The sequence below is a fragment of the Desarmillaria tabescens genome (assembly GCF_030435595.1).
Source record: "Desarmillaria tabescens strain CCBAS 213 chromosome Unknown EV420scaffold_14, whole genome shotgun sequence".
NCBI lineage: Eukaryota > Fungi > Basidiomycota > Agaricomycetes > Agaricales > Physalacriaceae > Desarmillaria > Desarmillaria tabescens.
This window is the reverse complement of record NW_026848313.1, coordinates 351062-370173: the sequence shown is the minus strand read 5'-3', so window position 1 is coordinate 370173 and position 19112 is coordinate 351062. Positions and strand designations below refer to the sequence as shown.

At 48.4% G+C, this 19112-nt stretch overlaps 11 protein-coding genes across 11 annotated transcripts; 7 read left to right on the top strand and 4 right to left on the bottom strand.

Moving 5' to 3' along the window:
* Positions 1 to 70: 70 nt before the first annotated feature.
* EV420DRAFT_1536765 (uncharacterized protein) lies at positions 71 to 938 on the top strand. The gene is made up of 4 exons (XM_060472893.1): positions 71 to 204; positions 257 to 378; positions 428 to 824; positions 877 to 938. The coding sequence occupies exons 1-4, from the start codon at positions 94 to 96 to the stop codon at positions 922 to 924; spliced, it is 678 nt and encodes a 225-aa protein (XP_060331793.1). The 5' UTR covers positions 71 to 93; the 3' UTR covers positions 925 to 938.
* EV420DRAFT_1536761 (uncharacterized protein) lies at positions 939 to 1754 on the bottom strand. The gene is made up of 4 exons (XM_060472892.1): positions 1666 to 1754; positions 1504 to 1611; positions 1158 to 1455; positions 939 to 1107 (listed from the first exon to the last, which is right to left on the bottom strand). The coding sequence occupies exons 1-4, from the start codon at positions 1694 to 1696 to the stop codon at positions 948 to 950; spliced, it is 597 nt and encodes a 198-aa protein (XP_060331792.1). The 5' UTR covers positions 1697 to 1754; the 3' UTR covers positions 939 to 947.
* A 20-nt stretch (positions 1755 to 1774) lies between these two features.
* On the top strand, positions 1775 to 2845 carry EV420DRAFT_1536760 (uncharacterized protein). The gene is made up of 6 exons (XM_060472891.1): positions 1775 to 1882; positions 1935 to 2242; positions 2296 to 2432; positions 2484 to 2536; positions 2620 to 2637; positions 2692 to 2845. Exons 1-6 carry the CDS (start codon positions 1803 to 1805, stop codon positions 2711 to 2713), a joined length of 618 nt encoding a protein of 205 aa, XP_060331791.1. The 5' UTR covers positions 1775 to 1802; the 3' UTR covers positions 2714 to 2845.
* EV420DRAFT_1536757 (translation initiation factor SUI1) lies at positions 2846 to 3546 on the bottom strand. The gene is made up of 4 exons (XM_060472889.1): positions 3455 to 3546; positions 3274 to 3405; positions 3182 to 3219; positions 2846 to 3112 (listed from the first exon to the last, which is right to left on the bottom strand). The coding sequence occupies exons 1-4, from the start codon at positions 3480 to 3482 to the stop codon at positions 2969 to 2971; spliced, it is 342 nt and encodes a 113-aa protein (XP_060331790.1). The 5' UTR covers positions 3483 to 3546; the 3' UTR covers positions 2846 to 2968.
* A 64-nt stretch (positions 3547 to 3610) lies between these two features.
* On the top strand, positions 3611 to 4203 carry EV420DRAFT_1641798 (uncharacterized protein; the record flags this gene model as incomplete). The annotated part of the gene is made up of 3 exons (XM_060477287.1): positions 3611 to 3674; positions 3724 to 4137; positions 4193 to 4203. The coding sequence occupies 3 exons, from the start codon at positions 3611 to 3613 to the stop codon at positions 4201 to 4203; spliced, it is 489 nt and encodes a 162-aa protein (XP_060331789.1).
* Positions 4204 to 4230: 27 nt separating this feature from the next.
* On the bottom strand, positions 4231 to 5354 carry EV420DRAFT_1641797 (PPP4R2-domain-containing protein; the record flags this gene model as incomplete). The annotated part of the gene is made up of 5 exons (XM_060477286.1): positions 4231 to 4807; positions 4858 to 5047; positions 5124 to 5173; positions 5222 to 5267; positions 5318 to 5354. 5 exons carry the CDS (start codon positions 5352 to 5354, stop codon positions 4231 to 4233), a joined length of 900 nt encoding a protein of 299 aa, XP_060331788.1.
* A 258-nt stretch (positions 5355 to 5612) lies between these two features.
* Positions 5613 to 8676, top strand: EV420DRAFT_274806 (uncharacterized protein). Its single transcript, XM_060481505.1, has 15 exons — positions 5613 to 5634; positions 5686 to 6479; positions 6539 to 6563; positions 6617 to 6656; positions 6706 to 6918; positions 6968 to 7064; positions 7114 to 7152; positions 7205 to 7276; positions 7328 to 7448; positions 7497 to 7603; positions 7662 to 7800; positions 7854 to 7999; positions 8053 to 8097; positions 8157 to 8296; positions 8355 to 8676. The coding sequence occupies exons 2-14, from the start codon at positions 5774 to 5776 to the stop codon at positions 8207 to 8209; spliced, it is 1803 nt and encodes a 600-aa protein (XP_060331787.1). The 5' UTR covers positions 5613 to 5634; positions 5686 to 5773; the 3' UTR covers positions 8210 to 8296; positions 8355 to 8676.
* Positions 8677 to 10584: 1908 nt separating this feature from the next.
* EV420DRAFT_1641794 (phosphatidic acid phosphatase type 2/haloperoxidase) lies at positions 10585 to 12303 on the top strand (the record flags this gene model as incomplete). The annotated part of the gene is made up of 11 exons (XM_060477285.1): positions 10585 to 10733; positions 10787 to 10807; positions 10859 to 10922; positions 10975 to 11073; positions 11127 to 11223; positions 11286 to 11297; positions 11355 to 11426; positions 11480 to 11617; positions 11669 to 11745; positions 11794 to 11869; positions 11924 to 12303. 11 exons carry the CDS (start codon positions 10585 to 10587, stop codon positions 12301 to 12303), a joined length of 1185 nt encoding a protein of 394 aa, XP_060331786.1.
* Positions 12304 to 12498: 195 nt separating this feature from the next.
* On the bottom strand, positions 12499 to 14563 carry EV420DRAFT_1641793 (uncharacterized protein; the record flags this gene model as incomplete). The annotated part of the gene is made up of 2 exons (XM_060477284.1): positions 12499 to 14250; positions 14318 to 14563. The coding sequence occupies 2 exons, from the start codon at positions 14561 to 14563 to the stop codon at positions 12499 to 12501; spliced, it is 1998 nt and encodes a 665-aa protein (XP_060331785.1).
* Positions 14564 to 14851: 288 nt separating this feature from the next.
* EV420DRAFT_1269040 (trehalose phosphorylase) lies at positions 14852 to 17684 on the top strand (the record flags this gene model as incomplete). Its single annotated transcript, XM_060467476.1, has 12 exons — positions 14852 to 14974; positions 15023 to 15268; positions 15330 to 15742; positions 15796 to 15881; positions 15951 to 15964; positions 16022 to 16074; positions 16137 to 16336; positions 16388 to 16564; positions 16621 to 16696; positions 16750 to 17009; positions 17062 to 17184; positions 17233 to 17684. The coding sequence occupies 12 exons, from the start codon at positions 14852 to 14854 to the stop codon at positions 17682 to 17684; spliced, it is 2223 nt and encodes a 740-aa protein (XP_060331784.1).
* A 28-nt stretch (positions 17685 to 17712) lies between these two features.
* On the top strand, positions 17713 to 18881 carry EV420DRAFT_275047 (uncharacterized protein). Its single transcript, XM_060481506.1, has 3 exons — positions 17713 to 18071; positions 18127 to 18306; positions 18356 to 18881. Exons 1-3 carry the CDS (start codon positions 17949 to 17951, stop codon positions 18815 to 18817), a joined length of 765 nt encoding a protein of 254 aa, XP_060331783.1. The 5' UTR covers positions 17713 to 17948; the 3' UTR covers positions 18818 to 18881.
* Positions 18882 to 19112: the final 231 nt, after the last annotated feature.

Sequence of the window (19112 nt, the reverse complement as noted above, 5' to 3'; positions counted from 1 at the left end):
CGTAATTGTTTATTTAATTATTTAATTATCCACTCATCAAATTCCAAAATAATGTCGTTGCAACTTGCAACTTGTTCACCACTTTCGTCCACAATGGCTCATGTAGTACAGCCATTAGATCAGCCTTCAAACTACAAGGACTCACAGACACGGGTGGATCGCCAAAAGCAAAACGACTTGCTTGCAAAGTCAACTACACTCTACGTATGCAAAATTCATCCTTCCTGCCCTGTTCTGGCTTTACCGATGACAACAGATAGGTAACTTGAGTTTCTACACGACCGAAGAACAAATATACGAGCTATTTACCAAGTGCGCCAGTCCGGAGGATGGCGGTGGGATAAAGAGGATTATTATGGGTCTTGATCGCAATACAAGGTATGTCATCCACGGCAGCAATTAGAACTCTTGACTGACGACTTGGTAGGACACCCTGTGGATTCTGCTTCGTCGAATATTATACTCACGCGGAGGCACTGGCCAGCATGCGATATGTCAGTGGTACCAAGCTAGATGAGCGCATCATTCGGTGTGACCTTGACCTGGGATATAAAGAAGGGCGGCAATTTGGAAGGGGTAAAAGCGGCGGGCAGGTAAGAGATGAACATAGGCAAGACTATGATCCAGGTCGAGGGGGATGGGGAGCACAGGCCCAACGACTGGAGATAGAACGAAGGAGACAGGTCGAGGAAAGATATGCTGACGCCCAGGACGGTCCCGGTGCAGTTGCTGGTGGAGGTGGTGACTGGAAGGAAGCAGAGCCAACTGAAGGGAGACTTAAACGAGGCAGGTCCCTAGACGATGAGGAAGACAACGCAAGGATAGTAAGTATCACGTTCCCTGCTTTGGCTGCATCTTTCTTATTATCATTGGCAGGGGCAGCGCTCTCGGTTGGACGAAGATCTCGAGGCAGAGCGAATGTAACGAGATTTTATTGTACTCAATTATTAATACACGACGTGAGCTCGGTACGGCGCTCTGTGAACATTCGAGTCATTGGAATTCTCTATGATTACTCCTTGAATGTCCCGTACAAAACGGTGCGCATCTGAAGCTGTCGCAAAACGCACAAGAAAACGCGCTACTCTTGAGAAACCTCCCTTGGGCCTAGCACAGCTAATGAGAATGCAGCAATCGGCATGACTGGTTCGACTTACAGCGGTATTTGGGTGATAGGTTCAGGGCCAAGGTCCAACGTGTAAGCTGTTAGCATTTGTCGGAATGTATGCACATCAGCCTTCCCAGGTGGTCCTTGCACAACCACAGTCGTGCCCGTCCCATCACCATAGCGGAAGTCTTTATCAGGTATCGATAAAGATGCTTCCGCTTTAACAGTTACTCCAGATATTGTCGCGTCCTCCAAGACTCGTAGGTTGTCACGCAGGAAATTTGGGAGCGACAACGTGAGGTAGACGTTTCCTGTGCGCCGGTACCTGTGCGTATATTGGATAGCAACTACAAAGAATGAGAAAATGTAATATGAGGGAAGATAAGGATACACACCATTTGAGACACCTTGGACCCCAGTTCTCGTTATTAGCCTTCGTATGTCGCCAGTGGTTACGGTGGAAGGTACACCGAAGAGACCTATGTGTTTTGCGTGGGCTAAAGCTAGAAAACGAAAGAAATTAGAACATATCGTGTAACAAAGTAAATTTGTCGCGCCATTTGCAGCCGGTCGAGCTACTTGACTCATGGATGCCCTTGTACCAAGGTCGACGTTGAAAAACTTGGTGGCCGCCGGCTATTTAGTGTGTGACACATGTGACACGGCTCATTTGGCTCTCACACTCAATCCACAAATGTCCTCAAGAGGTGACCACCGTCGTCGAGATAGAAGCTGGGAGCGCGACTCAAGAGACAGGGACAGATACTCACGGAAGCGACCGTGGAGGCCGACGACGTTCCCCCAGCCCTCGTCGCGACCGAGATAGATCACGAAGTCCTCGACGAGACAGAGACCGACGCTCAAGAAATGGTGACCGTCGCTTCTCCTTCCATTCTCATAGTACTGACCAAGTTCCTCAAGATTATCGAGACTATGGACGTGATAGGGAAGATACGCGAAGGGATAGAGAACGAGGAGACAGAGACAGAGACAGAGACTACAAGCCGAGAGACGGGCCACGCGACCGCGATGATGTGAAAAGCCGTGGTGAATCCTCCAAGCTCGATGATTCACGTCGTTCAGATAAACCAAGGGAACCAGTAGTACAGAAGGATAGCGTTCCAAATGACACAGGCGAGTCAATTCTATTGCACTACTAGATATTTATCGTTTACCACTCCAAACAGAAAGCCGTACTCCTCGTTCCACCAGACCGAATTTAGATCCAGATGCTCCTGATGACGTTCAAAATGAAGCCATAGATGACCCAGACGAGGAAGCCATGATGGCCATGATGGGCCTCGGTGGATTCGGCTCGACCAAGGTAATTATCGTCATGTAGGAGTTGAAGCATCGTCTTCTGATATCCAAACAGGGAAAGCACGTCGATGGCAACCAGGAAGGTGCTACAAACTGTCAAGAAGACTCGTACTTGGCGACAATATATGAACAGGTGAAGGACTTGCTGTTTCTTTATGATGAAACCTAACTTGTTTTTTTCTTCCCTTTAGACGTGGTGGATTCAACAGGTCGGTTTCTCTTTAAATCTTCGCATATCTCGTGCTGACTTGGCTCAATCCCAGACCGTTGGATAAGATCAAATAGATCTCATGGCTACCCACTCTTCTTTCGGCGAGTGTTTCTTTTGTTTCCACCGAGCTGAATTGCTGCGTTACCCGGCATTTACAAGTTATTGCCGCAGTACTTTAAATCTGATGAACGCAATTCAAAATACACAATCGTACATATATTGAAGCGGATGATCATGAAAACATTATAACGTAAAACGGTAAAAAACGCTTTCAACCAGGCCGAAGAAAAGACGACAATGTGTACTCTACTGAAGCCATCATAGGGTGCTCAGAATCCGTGCACCTTGATGGTAGACTTCTCGATACCATTCTCGATGAGGAAATTGGAGATCTTGGCACGCTGATCACCTTGCAACTGAATAACTTGGCCCATCTTTTCGTCATCGACGAGGGTGCCGTTGCAAGCAAACTCCTGGAAAGAGTGTTAATGACTGGTCGAGAAAACAGAAGGGTAGGAGTCGAGTTGGACATGGTCAATCACCTTCTTGAAGGCTTTGAGAAGCTTCTTCGAGTCGTACTCTGTAGTGATTCAGACATGATTAGAGGTGATGGTGTGTGTGATAAGCGACTCACGCTTGGGCAGGCCTTGCAAAGTGGTCAGCGTCTTCCTTCCATTCCTCTGCTGAATACGAATGTGGATGTAGTCTGCCTGAGATCCAACGTCTTGGTTGTCTCCAAGAGGGTCGCCCTCGTCAGCGAAGGGATCTAAGTGGCGCTGTGAGTCAATGGTCGCCTAGGAAGAGTGCCTACTAACCGAAAGTGTTTAAGTTCTGCACGCTCATGCGACGGTCAGAAGAAATACAAGGAGAAGACTGAGTTGAGTGGGATTAAGAAGGAAAGAGATTGAAGAGTCACTACCCTGCGGAGCCTCATGGCTATGTATTAGTCAGCATCCCTGTTTGCCTCCGTCATGGCCGAAGGCTCGCTAAAAAGAAAACGTCCCCCTACATTTCCCCATCACCCTGCAGCAAGAGGTTAATACAGTTCTTTTGATATCTCATCGTGATTTAACAGTATTTGCAGCAAAGAAACTCAAGCAAGACTGGGTCTTCAAGGCCAAAATTAAAAGTAAATGGAAGGCGGAAAAACGCAAGATGGCGGCAGCCAGTGCAGGAGACGATAAGGATATGCAGGATGTTGATTCAGACAGTAGTGCATCTAGCGGTACTCAGGAGGATTTAAAGGAAGATCATCAGCCCTCTCCCGAACCTCCAGCACCTCCTTCACGTACAAAATCTATCACTCAAAAAGTCGCCGTTTCCGTGCAAACGACACCCTCACAGCCTCCGATATCCACCCGTGAAATGAAGCGGAACGCATACTCCAAGTCGTCCTTGCATAGCTATAAAGCCGACCCATTTAACAAGAGAAAGAGCGGCAATGTACGGGGACAGCCTTTCAAAGGGGATCGTGATGGGAATGGAGGCAGAGGCAGAGGTCAGCCGAACATGAAGCTTGCGTATGAATGCGATGCTGGAGAAAATCAAGAAAGACTTGGTCTGATTATACCCGCCCATATGTATACTGCACTTATCCAACATTCTCTTTACCCTCTGGTTCTTTGTCTACAGCCATCGCATGTTCCTCTGACTGTGCGTCTGGCGTGGCTTCCGCTTTAACAAATCTACTGTCCAGACTCTGAATGAATGGCCGACTGTCGTTCTCTGTGACAGAGGTCACTGACGATATGGCGGTAGGGTGGTCGCTCATATGTCCGGGACTTGGATCATCCAATTCATCAACTAGTCCGAGGGCCTTGGGAGCCAGCGCTTCTGACTGTCCAGCGCTGATAGAAGCGGCTGCACCGAGCACCAGCGGTGAAGGAGGCGGGCTGCGTGATTTTGATCGTCGAGCATCACTATGCAAGAATGGGATGGGCGAGAACAGCGGCGTCGCTGGAACCGAGGATGACCCTGATGGTACTCCGACGACGTTGAGCGGCACCTTGGTGTCAATATCATCGCCCGAAGATTTAGGGAAGCTGTCCCATGTCGAGGTAACGAGAAGTGATTTTTCCACGGCGCGTAGATACTTGCCAACTGACTTGTAATGCCGCATTGGATTAACACATAGTTCGCAGACCCGTTGTATAGTGAATGGCGAATTTCTATGAGAAATTAGAACGCCAGTTTAAGCAACAGAACAGAGGAAACGCACTCGTCTATCTCGTCTAATTCAGCGTAGATGTACTGCCTCATCTGCTCGGCCTGCTCCTTGTTCATGTAGCTGACAGGTGCTTGTACAGGATTGAGAGTGTTCACTTGGCGCACTGGAAATGGTGGCAGCTTCAGGCCACCATTCGACAAGGTCAAAGGTGGAGATGCCGCTGGAGGAGGTGGTGGTTTTGCTTGCGAAAGAAAAAGTTCGATGTTCTAAATAGCTGATATTGGTATGCAGGAGCATTCGAGAATATTTGAGAGTACCTCTTTGATTTTGAAACTTGATGATATCTCGCAGCTTCGGCCACTCAGTCCTATCGCATGTTAGCTCTAGTCAGACGATCACGAGAATTAGTACGCACTGTACAACATCAGTGGAGGCAATTGCTTGTAGGATATCATCGTACTCTAGAATAAGTGTGAGAGAATGGCTCGAAAATATTTGGTAGGCAATGTACCTGGAAGCCACCGGAAGTCTGGGGGTAAATCAGCCATGATGTTGGGAAGAAGAGGGCAGCGACGCGTCAGGTCGCCGGGCCGGTGACCCTATCTTCGCGACGACAGGAATCGTCTCGAACTGGATTCAGATAATTCAAGCCCTTTCAGAGAGCGGCTAGTAACAGGTCTTATCGATAACGCCTTCTGTCGTGGTAATACTACGGCTATTAATTATTGAAACCTTGAGTCGTCCTTATTCGCCTCTTGGCAGGTCGTATGCTTGGACCTGTCGGGCGCGTTGTCTCCGGGCTTCCGGTTGAATCCAATGGATTCCCATGTACGTTGAATTATTTTGCCCTTGTACGTCTTATGATCAACACACGTGTAGCAAACTTGACGGACGGCTTGACTGAGATCCGAGTTGCACACCCAACACCATCCGTGACAGGATAGATAGCCTTTACGCGGTCTCCACCATGAGCTCCATCCTACCCGCCCTCCCAAAACTTGGCGTGGAAAGTCTCCCTCCTGGTTTAGATGCAAAGAGTATTGCATACGACTGGTTCGCGTCATTCTCACAGCACGCAGAAGCCGGCAATGTCGACGGTGTACTGAATCTGCTCACGGACGATGCTTACTGGAGAGATCTTCTCGTTCTCACCTGTGATTTTCGTACATTCTCAGGTGTTCCCAAGATCAAACAATTTCTCACCGATAGACTACGACAATCTAAGCTGCAATCGTTCAAGATAAGAGACGAATATCTCGGTCTCCAACGTCCCTACCCCGACATTGCATGGATCCAATTCTTATTTGACTTCGAGTCTGGCGATTTAAGCAATGCTTCGGGTGTTGTCCGTTTAGTTCCTCAGGCCGATGGAAGCTGGAAAGGCCACTGCATCCTGACCAATCTTGAAAGTCTGAAAGGCTTCCCGGAGAAGAAAGGTCCTCTGCGTGATCCAGAACCGAATCATGGTTTATGGACCGAAGAGCGTAATCGCGAGGCAGCGTTCGAAGACTCAGACCCGACTGTGTTGATCGTCGGTGGTGGGCAGGGCGGCCTGGTAACTGCTGTACGATTGAAAGCCCTGGGTATTTCCTGTCTTGTAGTTGAGAAACATCCCCGGGTTGGTGATAACTGGAGGACGCGTTACGACGCATTATGCTTGCATGACCCGGTTTGTATGTACCTTGCTCCTTCAACCTCCCTCGTTTATGCTCACCATCCCGTCTTATCATAGGGTATGACCACCTACCTTTCATTCCGTGAGTCCTGTGAATCTGTTTAATCGTAAATGCTTCTAACTGAACTACGTCAGATTCCCGAGCACTTGGCCTGTATACACGCCTGCAAAGAAGGTAGTACCTTCCAAATACGCTCTTAACAAATGCTGATAATCGTGATTAGCTCGCCAACTGGTTAGAAGGCTACGCCGACGCCATGGAGGTAAACATTTGGACATCTTCAACGGTGGTCAGCGCTCTTCCAGACGCTGATAACAAATGGATTGTCAAAGTTCAACGCAGTAGTGGAGAAGAGCGTGTCTTCAAGGTCAATCATGTCGTTTTGGCTACTGGTTTTGCAGGTGGTACTGGAAATGTACCCCACTACCCTGGCATGGTTCGTCGAACATACACTCATTCTACGTTCACTCACCTCTGGTCTCTAGGATAAATTTAGAGGCCAGATCTTGCACTCTCTTGAGCACGGAAAGGCTGAGGATCATATTGGCAAGAAGGTTGTTGTCATCGGATCGTGTACTTCTGGTAAGTTAAACGGAAGCCTTCATCGCTGGTCATTGATCAGATGTCACAGCCCACGATATCTGCGTTGACTACTACAATCATGGTGTCGGTATGCTTTTATCATTCCCTCGTATAACAGCTGTCAATTCAATCCTCGTTAGACGTGACGATGTTCCAGAGAAGCTCCACATGTGTAATGTCTACAAAGCACGGCATTAAAACATTAATGGAAGGTCCGTAGAAACAAAGCTGTCGTTTGCTGCTGGTTAAAATTGCATGTATAGGACTTTACGAAGAAAATGGTCCCCCTACAGAGGTTGCTGATATTATCAATGCGTCCTTCCCCAATCTTCTCATGGAGGGGATTGGTTTCAGGCAAATGCGCAAAATAGTGGAGCTGGACAGGTATGACTTTGCGATTCTTCGATTTTGCTGTACTGAAATATTCCCTAGAGACATTCTTGAAGGCCTCAAAGCACGAGGTTTCAGAACCAATTTAGGATACAAAGATGCAGGCGTTCTTCTGTTGGCTTGGGCCAAGGCTGGAGGCTATTATCTAGGCTAGGCGTTTCTTTCACAGGTCCCATGCCTCCATCATGCTGAATGGCTTACTCTTAGATGTCGGTGCCAGCCAGATGATCATTGACGGCAAGATCAAACTCAAAAACGATAGTCAAATCGAACGGTTCACAGAGACTGGACTGCTCTTTGAAGACGGAAGTCAATTAATGGCGGACGTTGTCCTCTTTGCAACAGGGTATGCATGCTTTCTCATCTGCAACGAAAAATGATGTCACGAAGGATATCTAGACTAGGCGACACTCGAGGCGGAGTTGTGAGCCTCTGCGGAGATGATGTTGGTCGGAGATGTGGCCCCGTCTGGGGTATGGACGAAGAAGGGGAAATTAATGGTATATGGCGAGAGCCTGGTATTCCGGGTTTGTGGCCAGTGATGGGTAGGAGCCTGCCTGAGCATACTTTAAAGTTATTGCTGACGTAGGATGCCCAGGTAATCTTGCGATGTGCCGGTTCTATTCTAAGCATTTGGCTATGCGTGAGTGCCAGTCTTTTATTGTCCTTTGAGTCCACTCCGGGTCCTGACCGGACCAACAGAGATCAAGTTGATTGAAGAAGGATTATTCACAGGAAGGTATAGTCACGCATGAAACATTGTTGTAAGATACCACGTTCCAACATACACGCTGAAACTATTATTATTTTTGCTATCCGTTCACCTTCGGAAATGCAGACCGGTGCGTTCGAGCGCTCACTTATCTGAGCACACGGCAGCTTAATGACTCAATACGATAGGCACAATAGGATACGCGCCGCCATTCGGAGAGAATACTGGTAATCACGTAAACAACCCTCGGGTAGCTATTGCCCGGCCTTGCTCTGGTATATTCTCCATATTTACCTCGTCTCCCCATCCCCGCATCAAAGCACAATCTCCGAGGGGTCTCAAAGGATGTGAAATCGGCCTGGATGTAAGACTCGCCCCAAAGTGACACAACGAAGCAGCACTTGAAGAGGCATGGCAGCTGGAAGGACTGCGCTTTGTGCACCTATCTCCGAGTATCTTCAAGCGCCTTGTGCCTGCCGTTGTCTGAGTGCCAGCCTTAAACTTGTCGAATTTCCCCTTAATGTGGATACGGAGCGCCGTGTGTATGAATAGTTTGCGTCGTTCTCGAAGCCCGCGGAGGCAGGAGACGCGTAGATGACATCTTTAACATCAAACAAGTCCTTGACTGTCTCCTGGAGCCATCCGAACTAAAGTTATTTAGAATAAGACACGAATATCAGAGTCTCCAGCGTCCCAGGTCTTATTTGATCTCGAAACTGGCTATAGAGGCCATGTTTCGGGTGTTGCGCGCTTAATTCCTTTCCCACTGCACCTAATCAATCTCGAAAGTCTAAAAGGATCTCCGGAAAAGGCAGGACCTCTGCGACATCCAGAATCGAACGATCCTTTGTGGACTGAGAAGCAAAGGTGCGAAACTGCATTCGAACACTCAGATTCAGCTGTGTTGATTGTTGGTGGTGGGCAGAGCGGTCTGGTTGTACGATCAAAGGCACTGGATGACCTAGAAGCAACCTAGGATGCAAAATATGTCTTATTGTTCTAGTTCCCGGGCATCTGGCCTGTACGCTCTCCTGCGAAGTAGACTGATTCTTATGACTATTCTTAGTTTGCCAACTGGCAAGAAAGCTACGCCTATGCCAGAGAAGTGGATCTCTCTTCCGAGTGTTGATAATAAATGGACCGTCAAAGTTCAACACGGTAGTGAGAGGAGCGTGTAAACCCTGTAACCCCGGTTCTTGGTTCCAGTGAGGTGCGGAAGCACCTCTATTACCTGGCATGATTCGCTGAGATATTGTTGTCTCGTACTTCTTGCTTGACAACTATGAATTCAAGGATGAATTCTAAAAACAAATTTTGGATTCTTCTAAATGCGGAAAAGGGACGGATTTCATTGAAAAAGTAGTCGTTGTTGGAGTATGTGCCTTTGGCAAGGTCGGACAGCTGATTTTTGATTAGAAGTCGATACAGCTCTTGACTCGGATATCTGCATTACCTGTGGAGTCGGTATGCTTTTTCTATCACAATAATTCTACTTTGACGGACATTCACTATCTTCTTCCAGAAGAGTGTCCACAGCTGATGGAAGGTAAGTAATTAGATACGGAGACTTACATATTTAATAGATCGTGCTTCTGCTGGAGTGTAAGGAGATGAAACCCGCACCAGTATTACCAAATATTTCCTTCCAATATAATTATAGAGAGCATCGGTTACAGGAAAACTCGCGCCATATAGGCAAGTGTGGCTTTCCCACTTTGCTTCGGATTTTCTATGCCGACTTATTAGATGACCTTGATGGAGTCAAGGGGCGAGGGTTACGTTCAAAACTAACATGAGATACGCACAAGGATGCATGCACTCTTCCCTTGTTACGGAGTAAAGTTAGATAACATTATATGGCAAGTAGCTTCTTCATCATTCATTCATACTTTCATGGCTCTGAGTGATTTGATACCAGACATTAGTACCAGCCAGATGATCATTGACGGCAAGATCAAGAAAAGTGACAGTCAGATTGAACGGTTCACTGCGACTGGACCTTTTTGAGAACCACAAGCTGACGTTGCCCCGGGGCATGCTTCTTTACTCGTCAGGTGGCAGACAAAGTTGAATGGAGCGCAGTTGGGCACCGCCCGGGATTCAATTGCGAAGGGTATAGTTAGCTTCAGCGAAGAATGCGACGTCGAAGGGGCCGAGATAGTACTAGCCCTTGATGGTAGGTACTTACCCACGAACACCATGGGGTGGTGCTGACGTGTGGTACCGATTCTATAGCGCTTGCGCAGTCTGCGGCCCTTGTGATGAGAGCATTACATCGGATAAAGGACATGAAGTATTTACGGGGAGATAAGATTGATACTGAAATTTAGCTAAAACTTTTAATATATTCGGCACGCGGTGGCAGTGACTGTCCATAAGCGGGTTCAAAAATAGCCGCCACCACACCAGTGCACTCCTATGTCATACGCCCGTCTTTCCGATCCTGCTCACGAGCAAGCTTCGAACATGCGTCCTTTCTTTACGAAACCAACAGATGCGGCCCAAGCAAGACCAAAAATGTCGGCAGCTAGGCGCCGCAAAATCATCTTCTCTTATGCCCCGGACTGGTGAGCCAGCTCAGTCACACTTCGAGTATCCCTGACTTACAATTCGCTCGCAGGATCCTGACCATCGTTCTTGCGTAGGTCACCGGTGTTTATTTTGTGGCGCAGACTTACTGTTTCCCAAAGAGCGTTATTCTTTTCTTTGGACAAAGTGGATGGTTACCGAAGGCAGTTCTCATTGGCGGACACGTCGTACGTTTTCTAGCGATTACGCCCTTCTCCTATTGCTGATGCGGGAATATAGTCTTCGTCATACGTGGGTGTTCTTAGGGTTTTAATCACTTTGGGCGTTGCCATTGATAGTTTCGATGCAAACAGTTATGCTCTTCACGAAAGGGTTCCGGTGCGTACCATTTCATTGAAATCCCCGCACAGCATCTGAAGGTCTTCGTTTAGAACATAGCTCTATATTTTATCTGCTTCGTTGCCCCGCTGCTTATCCAACCTGTCGTCAATCTATTCACAATACGTTCATGGTGGGATTTACATAACGGTACGTGCTATCGTCTGTCTTGGATTACACGAAAAGCTGAACGTCTTGTTTTTTCCCGCTAGGCACGCTTGGGTGTACGCATTCATTATGAATGAAGGAACCTTCATGTAGACTAATAAATCCCTCACCAGTGATCCTTGGCCTTGCCTTGACAGGTTCTATCACACAGTTCTCAAAGATAACTGTCGGACGTCCTCGCCCTGGTACGCAATTTGTATGCAACATATGTTTCTGCCTAATAAATTTCTCACCATAGACATCGTCGACCGTTGTCAACCGCTAGCCGGTGCGGTGGACCCCACGTTCGGGTTATCAAATTACACAATATGCCAACAACAGGACAACAGCATTCTACGGGACGGATTTCGGAGTTTCCCTTCCGGGCATTCGAGTTGTACGGTGGCCGCTATGTTTCCTCATGTTCATTACTCACACCTCGGTTAAGTATCTTTCGCTGGACTCGGGTTTCTAGCGTTTTATCTTGCCGGCAAACTGCATCTTTTTGATAAACGCGGCCACGCCGTAAGCGATACTCATAGATTATTCTTCAACTACTCAGCTGTCGTATAGGGTAAAGCCTGGCTATCGCTCTCGCCTTTCGCAGCTGCTGCGCTGGTGGCGATTTCACGAACCATGGACTATCGTCGTTCGTATTTCTTACTCATTGATGTTTTGTTTCGTTCTGACCCCAAATGCCAAGATCATTGGCATGATGTCCTCATTGGTTCTCTTCTTGGAACTGTTCTAGCGTATTTTTCTTACCGCCAGTACTACCCTAGTTTGGCGTCTGAGCTGTCGCACCGCCCATACTCTCCTCGTATCCCTCGCGAGCCAGAGGAGGGACTTCCTTTGCATCATCGTTATGACAGCTCCGTGGACCAGAGTGGCGTACAGACAAGTCGTCCCACGCTGACACGACGGTACACCGATGATGCCGCACCTGAAGAAGCTTACGAGCTGGACGGAACCGTGCAAAGGCATACTCCGCCGCTTGAAGAGGTCTGGAGGGAAGGAGCCTCGACCGTCGTTCAAGAGGCTCCCGCAGCACATCATAAGCCAACGGCGGATCCTATCCGATAACCAGCGGACTGGATAATTCTACGTGTTATGAAGTAATGAACAATATACAATGTGGTTCCTATAACAATACATACCGGATAATCAAAGAAGAATAAATTATACGACCTAATGTACAAATAAATCCAAGGACCTGTGATATATACAAAATATAGTGCCGTTGTCAATTGGTATCATCATGAATGGTGAGGGGGTATATCAGTCATACTCCTGATCGTATCGGCTTTCATGAAGGGAAGAGCCATCAGGGGAGGGCGGTCGCCAACCTCGCAAGACGACGACTTCGTTGTCGTCCTGTGGTTGTTGGCCAGTATCTGGTGAGGGTTTGCGCTCGTGACCCAAAGTAGAATATGCGTGCTGCATCATGATCCCGTTCATACTATTGTCTTGACCATCTTCGTCTTCATCTTCATCGTCCGAAAAACCAAGGCCAAGAACGTTGACGACATCTTCCGAATCGTCATCCCGCATATCATCGTAGTCGTCCGCCATGAATCGGGCCAGAGCATCGGTGTTGACCTTCTTCGAACCTACGAATGATTCATGGTCGTTCTCGTTATTCTCCTTACCACCTTTGTACCTAATCTTCGCTTTGTTCTTTGTTTTGTGGGCTCGCCGTTCCTGGTCGGACTCGACTTCCATCAACTTCTCCCGCTCCCATATTTCTATCAAGTCTTGGATTTCTTCTTCTGTGCGCATAAGTCCTTCTAGCTCCCCATCCTCAAATAGCTCGTCGTCGTCAACATCGGACGTACTAGCGCCTCCGCGAGCAACTGACAAGAGCTGGAGACGGGTAGGCTTTTTTGACGACTGGAGGGCTGTAAGTGGGGCAGCAAGAAGGTATGATGTGAGTGGAAGATATGTATGGAGATCCTGTGGCTCGTTGTTTCTGTGGAGATTTCCATGGGCATGTTCAGTAACGGAAGATTTAACGGATAGAGCAGATAACGGAAGTGAACCCGAAAGAGGGTCGAGTAAAAATTGACTGGCTTCGGAGAGAGCATGTCGTGTTTTTTGCTTCTTACGCGGTCGGATGTTTAACTCATGGGTAGAAGCGGAAGTCGGATGGGAACAAGCGAAATTAGCCTGGTCGATTTCATGATCGTTCAGATCCACATCCTCGTCACAATCGCAATCAAGATCAACGATGGGACGTCCTTGTTCCTCAATTTTTTTCCTCCAAATTTCATCCTGCCAGGAGAGCACATCGGGAAGGCCGCGGGCCACAAGCAACCGCTTTGAAACTTTTGCTCGACCGTTATTCTTCTTTTGGTACTGATCAAGCCACTGGATACCTTCCATCATGGTAACAATGTCGCCCTGAATAGCTTTATATCTGTTCATGACGAGACCTTTGCCCACGGAGCATCTGGCAGCCAGGCATGCACCGAGTTCACCTAGACTTGGTAAAGTTGCGCGAGCTTCAGCTTCAAGTGCAAGCATAAAGATAGCGCAAGCTGTACCATGTATCTGGGTGGCAGGGGCTGGGTCTGAGGGCGACATTCGGGCCAAGAGATCAGATAGAGAGCGACAAGTGTTGGTAACAGAGGTTTGGGATAAAGGCCTAATCACGGTGACAAGGGAGGGAGGCAAATTAATGGCTTCCACCTGGTCCTGGATGACCGAAGAAAGATGTGACTGAAGATTTGATACGTGAAAGAAGGGGTCACTTGATGTGAGAGAAACGTTAAGCAAGGACAGGATGGACGACAGCACGCGTGTCAGGTGGGCATAATGCTGATCCAGGAGAAAGGCGATGTCTCGAAGAAAATCAGGCCTCTTGGATTCACGAAGAGCGATAGACAGGCAGGCGCCTGCTACAAGCTTTGCTTTCCTTCCCCACCTAAAATTGCCTGCAGCCATAGCCTGGGTGAACAAAGTAGTGGCTCGGGAAGACAATGTTGGGACGGAAAGTATATTTGCCAGCGAATTGATGAACTCAGTGCATGGCTGCCTACACGTTCGTTTAGATTAAGAAGCAACAGAACAAAAGTGAAAGGGCTGTAGTAGAACTTACGGAATTCTGCCTGTCCCTTGCTTCCTTTCCTTGCCCGGCAAGCTGCCAATTGGGATTCCGGAGGGATTTGAGGGTCGATTTTGGAAGAAAAGAAGGATTCCATGACGATGAGGCAGCCTGGTAATCGGGTATTGACGAAAGAACGGACTGTGACGAATCTACGAGAGTACCGCAGATGGTGCAAATAGCCGAGGATGCATCGTCGTCCCATACGGTGCTGGCGCCGCATTGATTGCAGGGAGACATGAAGAACGTGCGGGGCTAAAGACGGAGACTGACCTGGTCCCCCAGTCGCGGTGATGGATGGGAGCTAAGAAGGGAAAGATGGCCACGATGCTGAAACGGCGACTGGCGCGTGGCCTAGCACCCATCTCCAGACGATCAAGACATTCAATTCATGGAAAAGACCCAAACCTGGACCATGCCGGCCTCTTCCCTTCTTCTGGGGAACCAGACCGTCCGATTCCCGTATATAACCCTCATCGCCGTTTATTCTCTTTCTCCTGCTACCCCATCTTGACGTTGCCTTCAATAATGTCTACCAAGGCTCATCAACACCATCAGTTTGAATCCAAGACTTCTGACGCCGTCAGGCGTCGTCTCTCCTCTGTGTCCGGCAAGAAACCCCATGTTGCTGCCTCGTACTCTAGTTTGACCGTCAGTCACCATCTCTCTCTCGTACTCGTATCCTGATGACCTATGTAGCCTATGTGGGCTGGTATCGCTGGCAATCCAGTCAACAACAATACCCAGTTCGAAATCGCGGTCTCTGTTCATGACTCGGTCTACAGTACTGACTTCGCGTCCACCATCATCCCATACTCTGCTACAGAGCTCGAGAAGACCGCCAAAGTCATCGAACAGCACGTCTTGGAGACGCTTCGCAGCTTCTGCAGCGAACATCTATGCAAGTTCCTTGGCGCCGGTGTCACTCTGTCGCTCCTTCGCGAGGTATGCTATACTTTTTACCCTGTCCAAGCCATCAGATCATGATATATGCGCTTCTATTCAGTCTCCAAATTTGTGTACACGCCTGTGGCTTGACATGGATATTGTTCCTATCGTCTTCAATATCAAGCCTTTCCACACAGACTCCGCGACACGCCCCAACATCAAACACCGCATCTCATCCACTACTGGTTCCTATGTTCCCTCTGGGGCCGAGACTCCAACAGTGTACGTAGAGTCCGCTCATATAGCTGCTGCGGATCCGCACCTCCAGGTCGGTGTCACGGGTCGTCTCCCTATCCTACGCACTCTCGATGAGCAAGCCGACTCTGCAGCACGGAAATGTATAATGTACTTTGGTCCCGGAAACAACCCTCGCCTTAGTATTGGTCCTCGGAACCAGGTCACCGTCGATGCCGCTGGCAAAATTCATTTGTTAGATGATCTAGATGAGTACAAGAAAACCGTGGGGTCTGGGTATGTCGGTTTACCGTACGTTGTAGGGGTCTTTTACTGATCATGACTTGAAGCACCTGGAACGCCGTTGTTAAGCTTGCGGATGAATTACGCGAAAAGCAAGTCAAGATTGGATTCTTCTCTTCGACCCCACAAGGAGGTTAGTAACTTGCCCCACAAAAATTGACATATGACTGGTGATCTAATCCTGTCATGGCAATTAATCTAGGTGGCGTAGCCCTCGTGAGAATATCGCTCAAGCAATTCAATCATTTCCACCTGACATATTTTTGTACATAGATGAGACACGCCTTGATTAGGTTCTTGACCGCACTTGACGTTGACGCTGCATGGTATGTCCCTTTTACAGACTTTCCGGCGTGAATATTCACCGTACCTAACTGCCTTATGCAAGGTACGTTCCAAATCCGTCGCCCCAGGTATTCAGAACTACCAAGAACAACCACAACATCCTCCAAGGGGTCGCCGCCTCAGATCTCCGCCTGACCAACGACGCCAAAGAATCCTTTGACGCTTGGATCTTGAAGAATGGTCTCCGCTGGACTGCCGAAGGAGGTCCCTTGGCTCCTGGCGGTGTCGATGTTGCTTTCATAGGTGAGAATATCATTTCCTGTTCTTGTGCTTGGCTTTCTTACCGGTTCGTAGATGATCCTCAGATGCCCGGTCTTATACCTCTAATTAAGAAACTCCGCCCTGAGTTGCCCATTGTGTACCGTTCGCATATCGAGATCCGTAGCGATTTGGTCCATGTCCCTGGTTCACCACAAGAGGAGGTGTGGAAATATCTGTGGAACAACATCCAGCTTGCCGACCTGTTTATCAGTGAGTCACAATGGACGCAAAGCATTTCCCAGGCGGCGCTGACGACATCAACCAAGGTCACCCGGTGAACAAATTCGTTCCCTCTGACGTTCCCATCGAGAAGTTGGCGTTACTTGGAGCTGCCACTGACTGGTCAGTGGTTTTTTAACCCTCATCAAAATTGTATACTGATTCATGTGATCCAGGCTCGATGGTCTGAACAAGGATCTTGGTGCTTGGGACTCCGCATTTTACATGGGAGAGTTCCGAAGCCTGTGTGTCAAGGAGAAGATGAACGAACTCCAATGGCCACAGCGTAGCTACATCATCCAAATTGCCCGGTTCGACCCCGCAAAGGGTATCCCTAACGTTATCGATTCTTACGTGAAACTCCGACGCCTCCTCAAGGCCAAGTGCCCCGACCTCGAGGACGATGAACACCCGCAGATGTTGATCTGTGGTCATGGTATGATAGTTATGTTTTATGTGTCTTGTGATGTTCACATTTTCGTTTTCAGGCGCTGTCGATGACCCCGATGCCAGCATCATATACGATCAAGTTATGCAGTTGATCTATTCCGATGCATACAGGGAGTACGCAAACGACTTCGTCGTTATGAGGCTTCCTCCCAGTGACCAATGTAAGTTCATGTCCCTGTCACACCCGAGGTATGCTGATGTTGGTATAGTGTTGAATGCGCTTATGTCTAACGCGAAGATTGCGCTGCAACTTTCGACCCGCGAAGGCTTTGAAGTCAAGGTCTCCGAAGCTATCCACGCTGGAATTCCGATTGTTGCCTCCCTTACAGGTGGTATTCCTCTTCAAGTCGAGCACGGCAAGTCAGGATATATTACTAAGCCCGGTGACAATGCTGCCGTCGCCCAGCACCTCTTCGACCTCTACACCGATGTCGAGTTACACAGGACTATGAGCAAGTATGCGAAGACACATGTCTCCGATGAGGTCGGCACCGTGGGTAATGCCCTGGCCTGGCTGTACCTGGCTGTCATGTACTCTCGTGGTGTCAAGATTCAACCCAAGGGGGCTTGGTTGAATGATCTTGCTCGTGCCGAGACAGGAGAACCTTACGCCCAGGGTGAACCCAGGCTACCCAGGACTCCGCTTAACATGCAGGGATGAATATGATGATCACGATTTAGTTCCTATCTAGCTCATATAGTTGCGGTAGAAAATGTAGAAAATACCTAGAGTAGTAGAAATATCATGGCGTCGAATGCTGCTTTCAGTTGTCAACGCGTCGCGTCGCGTGCAATGGACATGTGATCCCTGTGACGCGAATTGCAGTGGCTGAGGTGGCTGAGCTTCCAAGGTCCTTGTTTCTCAACTAGCTGTATGACATAACTCTGCGTTTTTCTCGCTCCGACGCAAGCCTTTGTAACCAAAATGGTTCAAATGGAGGTCGATATGTTTTCGCCGGCCAGCGCCTTTCACTCCATGTCCAAGTTCAATACGTCCTCCAAGCGACCCCGTCCCACCGAGGAAGACAGCCCTTCCAGTCGTCCTGTCGTGGGTCTTTCAAACAACTTTTACCTCGCAACACTTTTACTTCCTTTTCTCACAGAAGCGCCTGACTCCTGCTTTGGGAGATGGGCTACCTTCACCACTATTTACGAATTCACTCCCCTCGAGTGGCAGCAGTAGTCGGCACCCCTCTGAGGATTGGGTACAACAGACAGGCGGCTTGAGCATCGGAACACCGAAAGAATATGTACCAGATTCGGAGAGTAACTCAGATACCATGGTGCGTGATTGGCTTGATTCATTTTTTGCGAGACTAATGGCGGTCGTAGGACTTGGATGATGTCGATGAGCCTTCTACTTTGGCCTATGGTCCAGGAAGACCTGTACTATTACCTCTGCAAACGACGTTTCCCAGTACGTCTCATACGCGCGACACCTTCGCAGCGCATCGTCAGTCACCTCGGAATTTATCACCGTCGTTCACTGATGCAAACGCATCACGACCACTCGCAAACCATGCTCAGGGCTCCTTTCTATCTCGTCTCCCTTCAATCGATGTCACGCCACCTACCCCCGAGACAATAAGAGTCGAAGGCGGTATTGTTAATGTGACAAGGCCTCGCACGCCAGTCTCAGACAGTCTTACGCCTATGAATATCTCCATGGAATCCGGAGGACTGAGATCAAGTACTCTGTCTCCCACCAAAAGGCAGCGCGTCACTATGGGACCCCGCTCAGATTGTGAAAAATGTCGACTCGGTGTGAAGGGACATTGGATGCATGTTGATTAGGAAGCGGTTATGAAGATATGTGCCATTGCATTAATCCTTGTATATTTCTCTGCCTACCGTATGGTTCCACGTACTCATCTGTATGCTGGTAGATTTATTTTGACATTAATGTCAATCATAATGAGCATTTAAATAAGAATACCAACTCTCAACCATAAGCACACTATTGTTCTATAGTAAATTGTGAAATGCAAACAATTAGATTGAAACGTCGGGTGCCCTCTAGGCCCCCCTTGCACATCCGAACACCTTGATAAGCGCCAGCTTTGATCAATAAGTAATCCTTGTACTCAAA

Coding starts and splice junctions, on each gene's coding strand:
- EV420DRAFT_1536765 (XM_060472893.1), top strand. CDS start 94: ATGGCTCATGTAGTACAGCCATTAGATCAGCCTTCAAACTACAAGGAC. Junction 205..256: donor CAAAGTCAACTACACTCTAC/GTATGCAAAATT, acceptor CGATGACAACAG/ATAGGTAACTTGAGTTTCTA. Junction 379..427: donor GGTCTTGATCGCAATACAAG/GTATGTCATCCA, acceptor ACGACTTGGTAG/GACACCCTGTGGATTCTGCT.
- EV420DRAFT_1536761 (XM_060472892.1), bottom strand. CDS start 1,696: ATGAGTCAAGTAGCTCGACCGGCTGCAAATG. Junction 1,612..1,665: donor AGCTCGACCGGCTGCAAATG/GCGCGACAAATT, acceptor TTCGTTTTCTAG/CTTTAGCCCACGCAAAACAC. Junction 1,456..1,503: donor GGTCCAAGGTGTCTCAAATG/GTGTGTATCCTT, acceptor CATTCTTTGTAG/TTGCTATCCAATATACGCAC.
- EV420DRAFT_1536760 (XM_060472891.1), top strand. CDS start 1,803: ATGTCCTCAAGAGGTGACCACCGTCGTCGAGATAGAAGCTGGGAGCGC. Junction 1,883..1,934: donor AGGGACAGATACTCACGGAA/GCGACCGTGGAG, acceptor CGACCGAGATAG/ATCACGAAGTCCTCGACGAG. Junction 2,433..2,483: donor GTGGATTCGGCTCGACCAAG/GTAATTATCGTC, acceptor ATATCCAAACAG/GGAAAGCACGTCGATGGCAA.
- EV420DRAFT_1536757 (XM_060472889.1), bottom strand. CDS start 3,482: ATGAGCGTGCAGAACTTAAACACTTTCG. Junction 3,406..3,454: donor GCAGAACTTAAACACTTTCG/GTTAGTAGGCAC, acceptor AGCGCCACTTAG/ATCCCTTCGCTGACGAGGGC. Junction 3,220..3,273: donor TTTGCAAGGCCTGCCCAAGC/GTGAGTCGCTTA, acceptor GAATCACTACAG/AGTACGACTCGAAGAAGCTT.
- EV420DRAFT_274806 (XM_060481505.1), top strand. CDS start 5,774: ATGAGCTCCATCCTACCCGCCCTCCCAAAACTTGGCGTGGAAAGTCTC. Junction 7,065..7,113: donor CATCGGATCGTGTACTTCTG/GTAAGTTAAACG, acceptor CAGATGTCACAG/CCCACGATATCTGCGTTGAC. Junction 7,277..7,327: donor CATTAAAACATTAATGGAAG/GTCCGTAGAAAC, acceptor TTGCATGTATAG/GACTTTACGAAGAAAATGGT.
- EV420DRAFT_275047 (XM_060481506.1), top strand. CDS start 17,949: ATGGTTCAAATGGAGGTCGATATGTTTTCGCCGGCCAGCGCCTTTCAC. Junction 18,072..18,126: donor GCCCTTCCAGTCGTCCTGTC/GTGGGTCTTTCA, acceptor CTTTTCTCACAG/AAGCGCCTGACTCCTGCTTT. Junction 18,307..18,355: donor AGAGTAACTCAGATACCATG/GTGCGTGATTGG, acceptor TGGCGGTCGTAG/GACTTGGATGATGTCGATGA.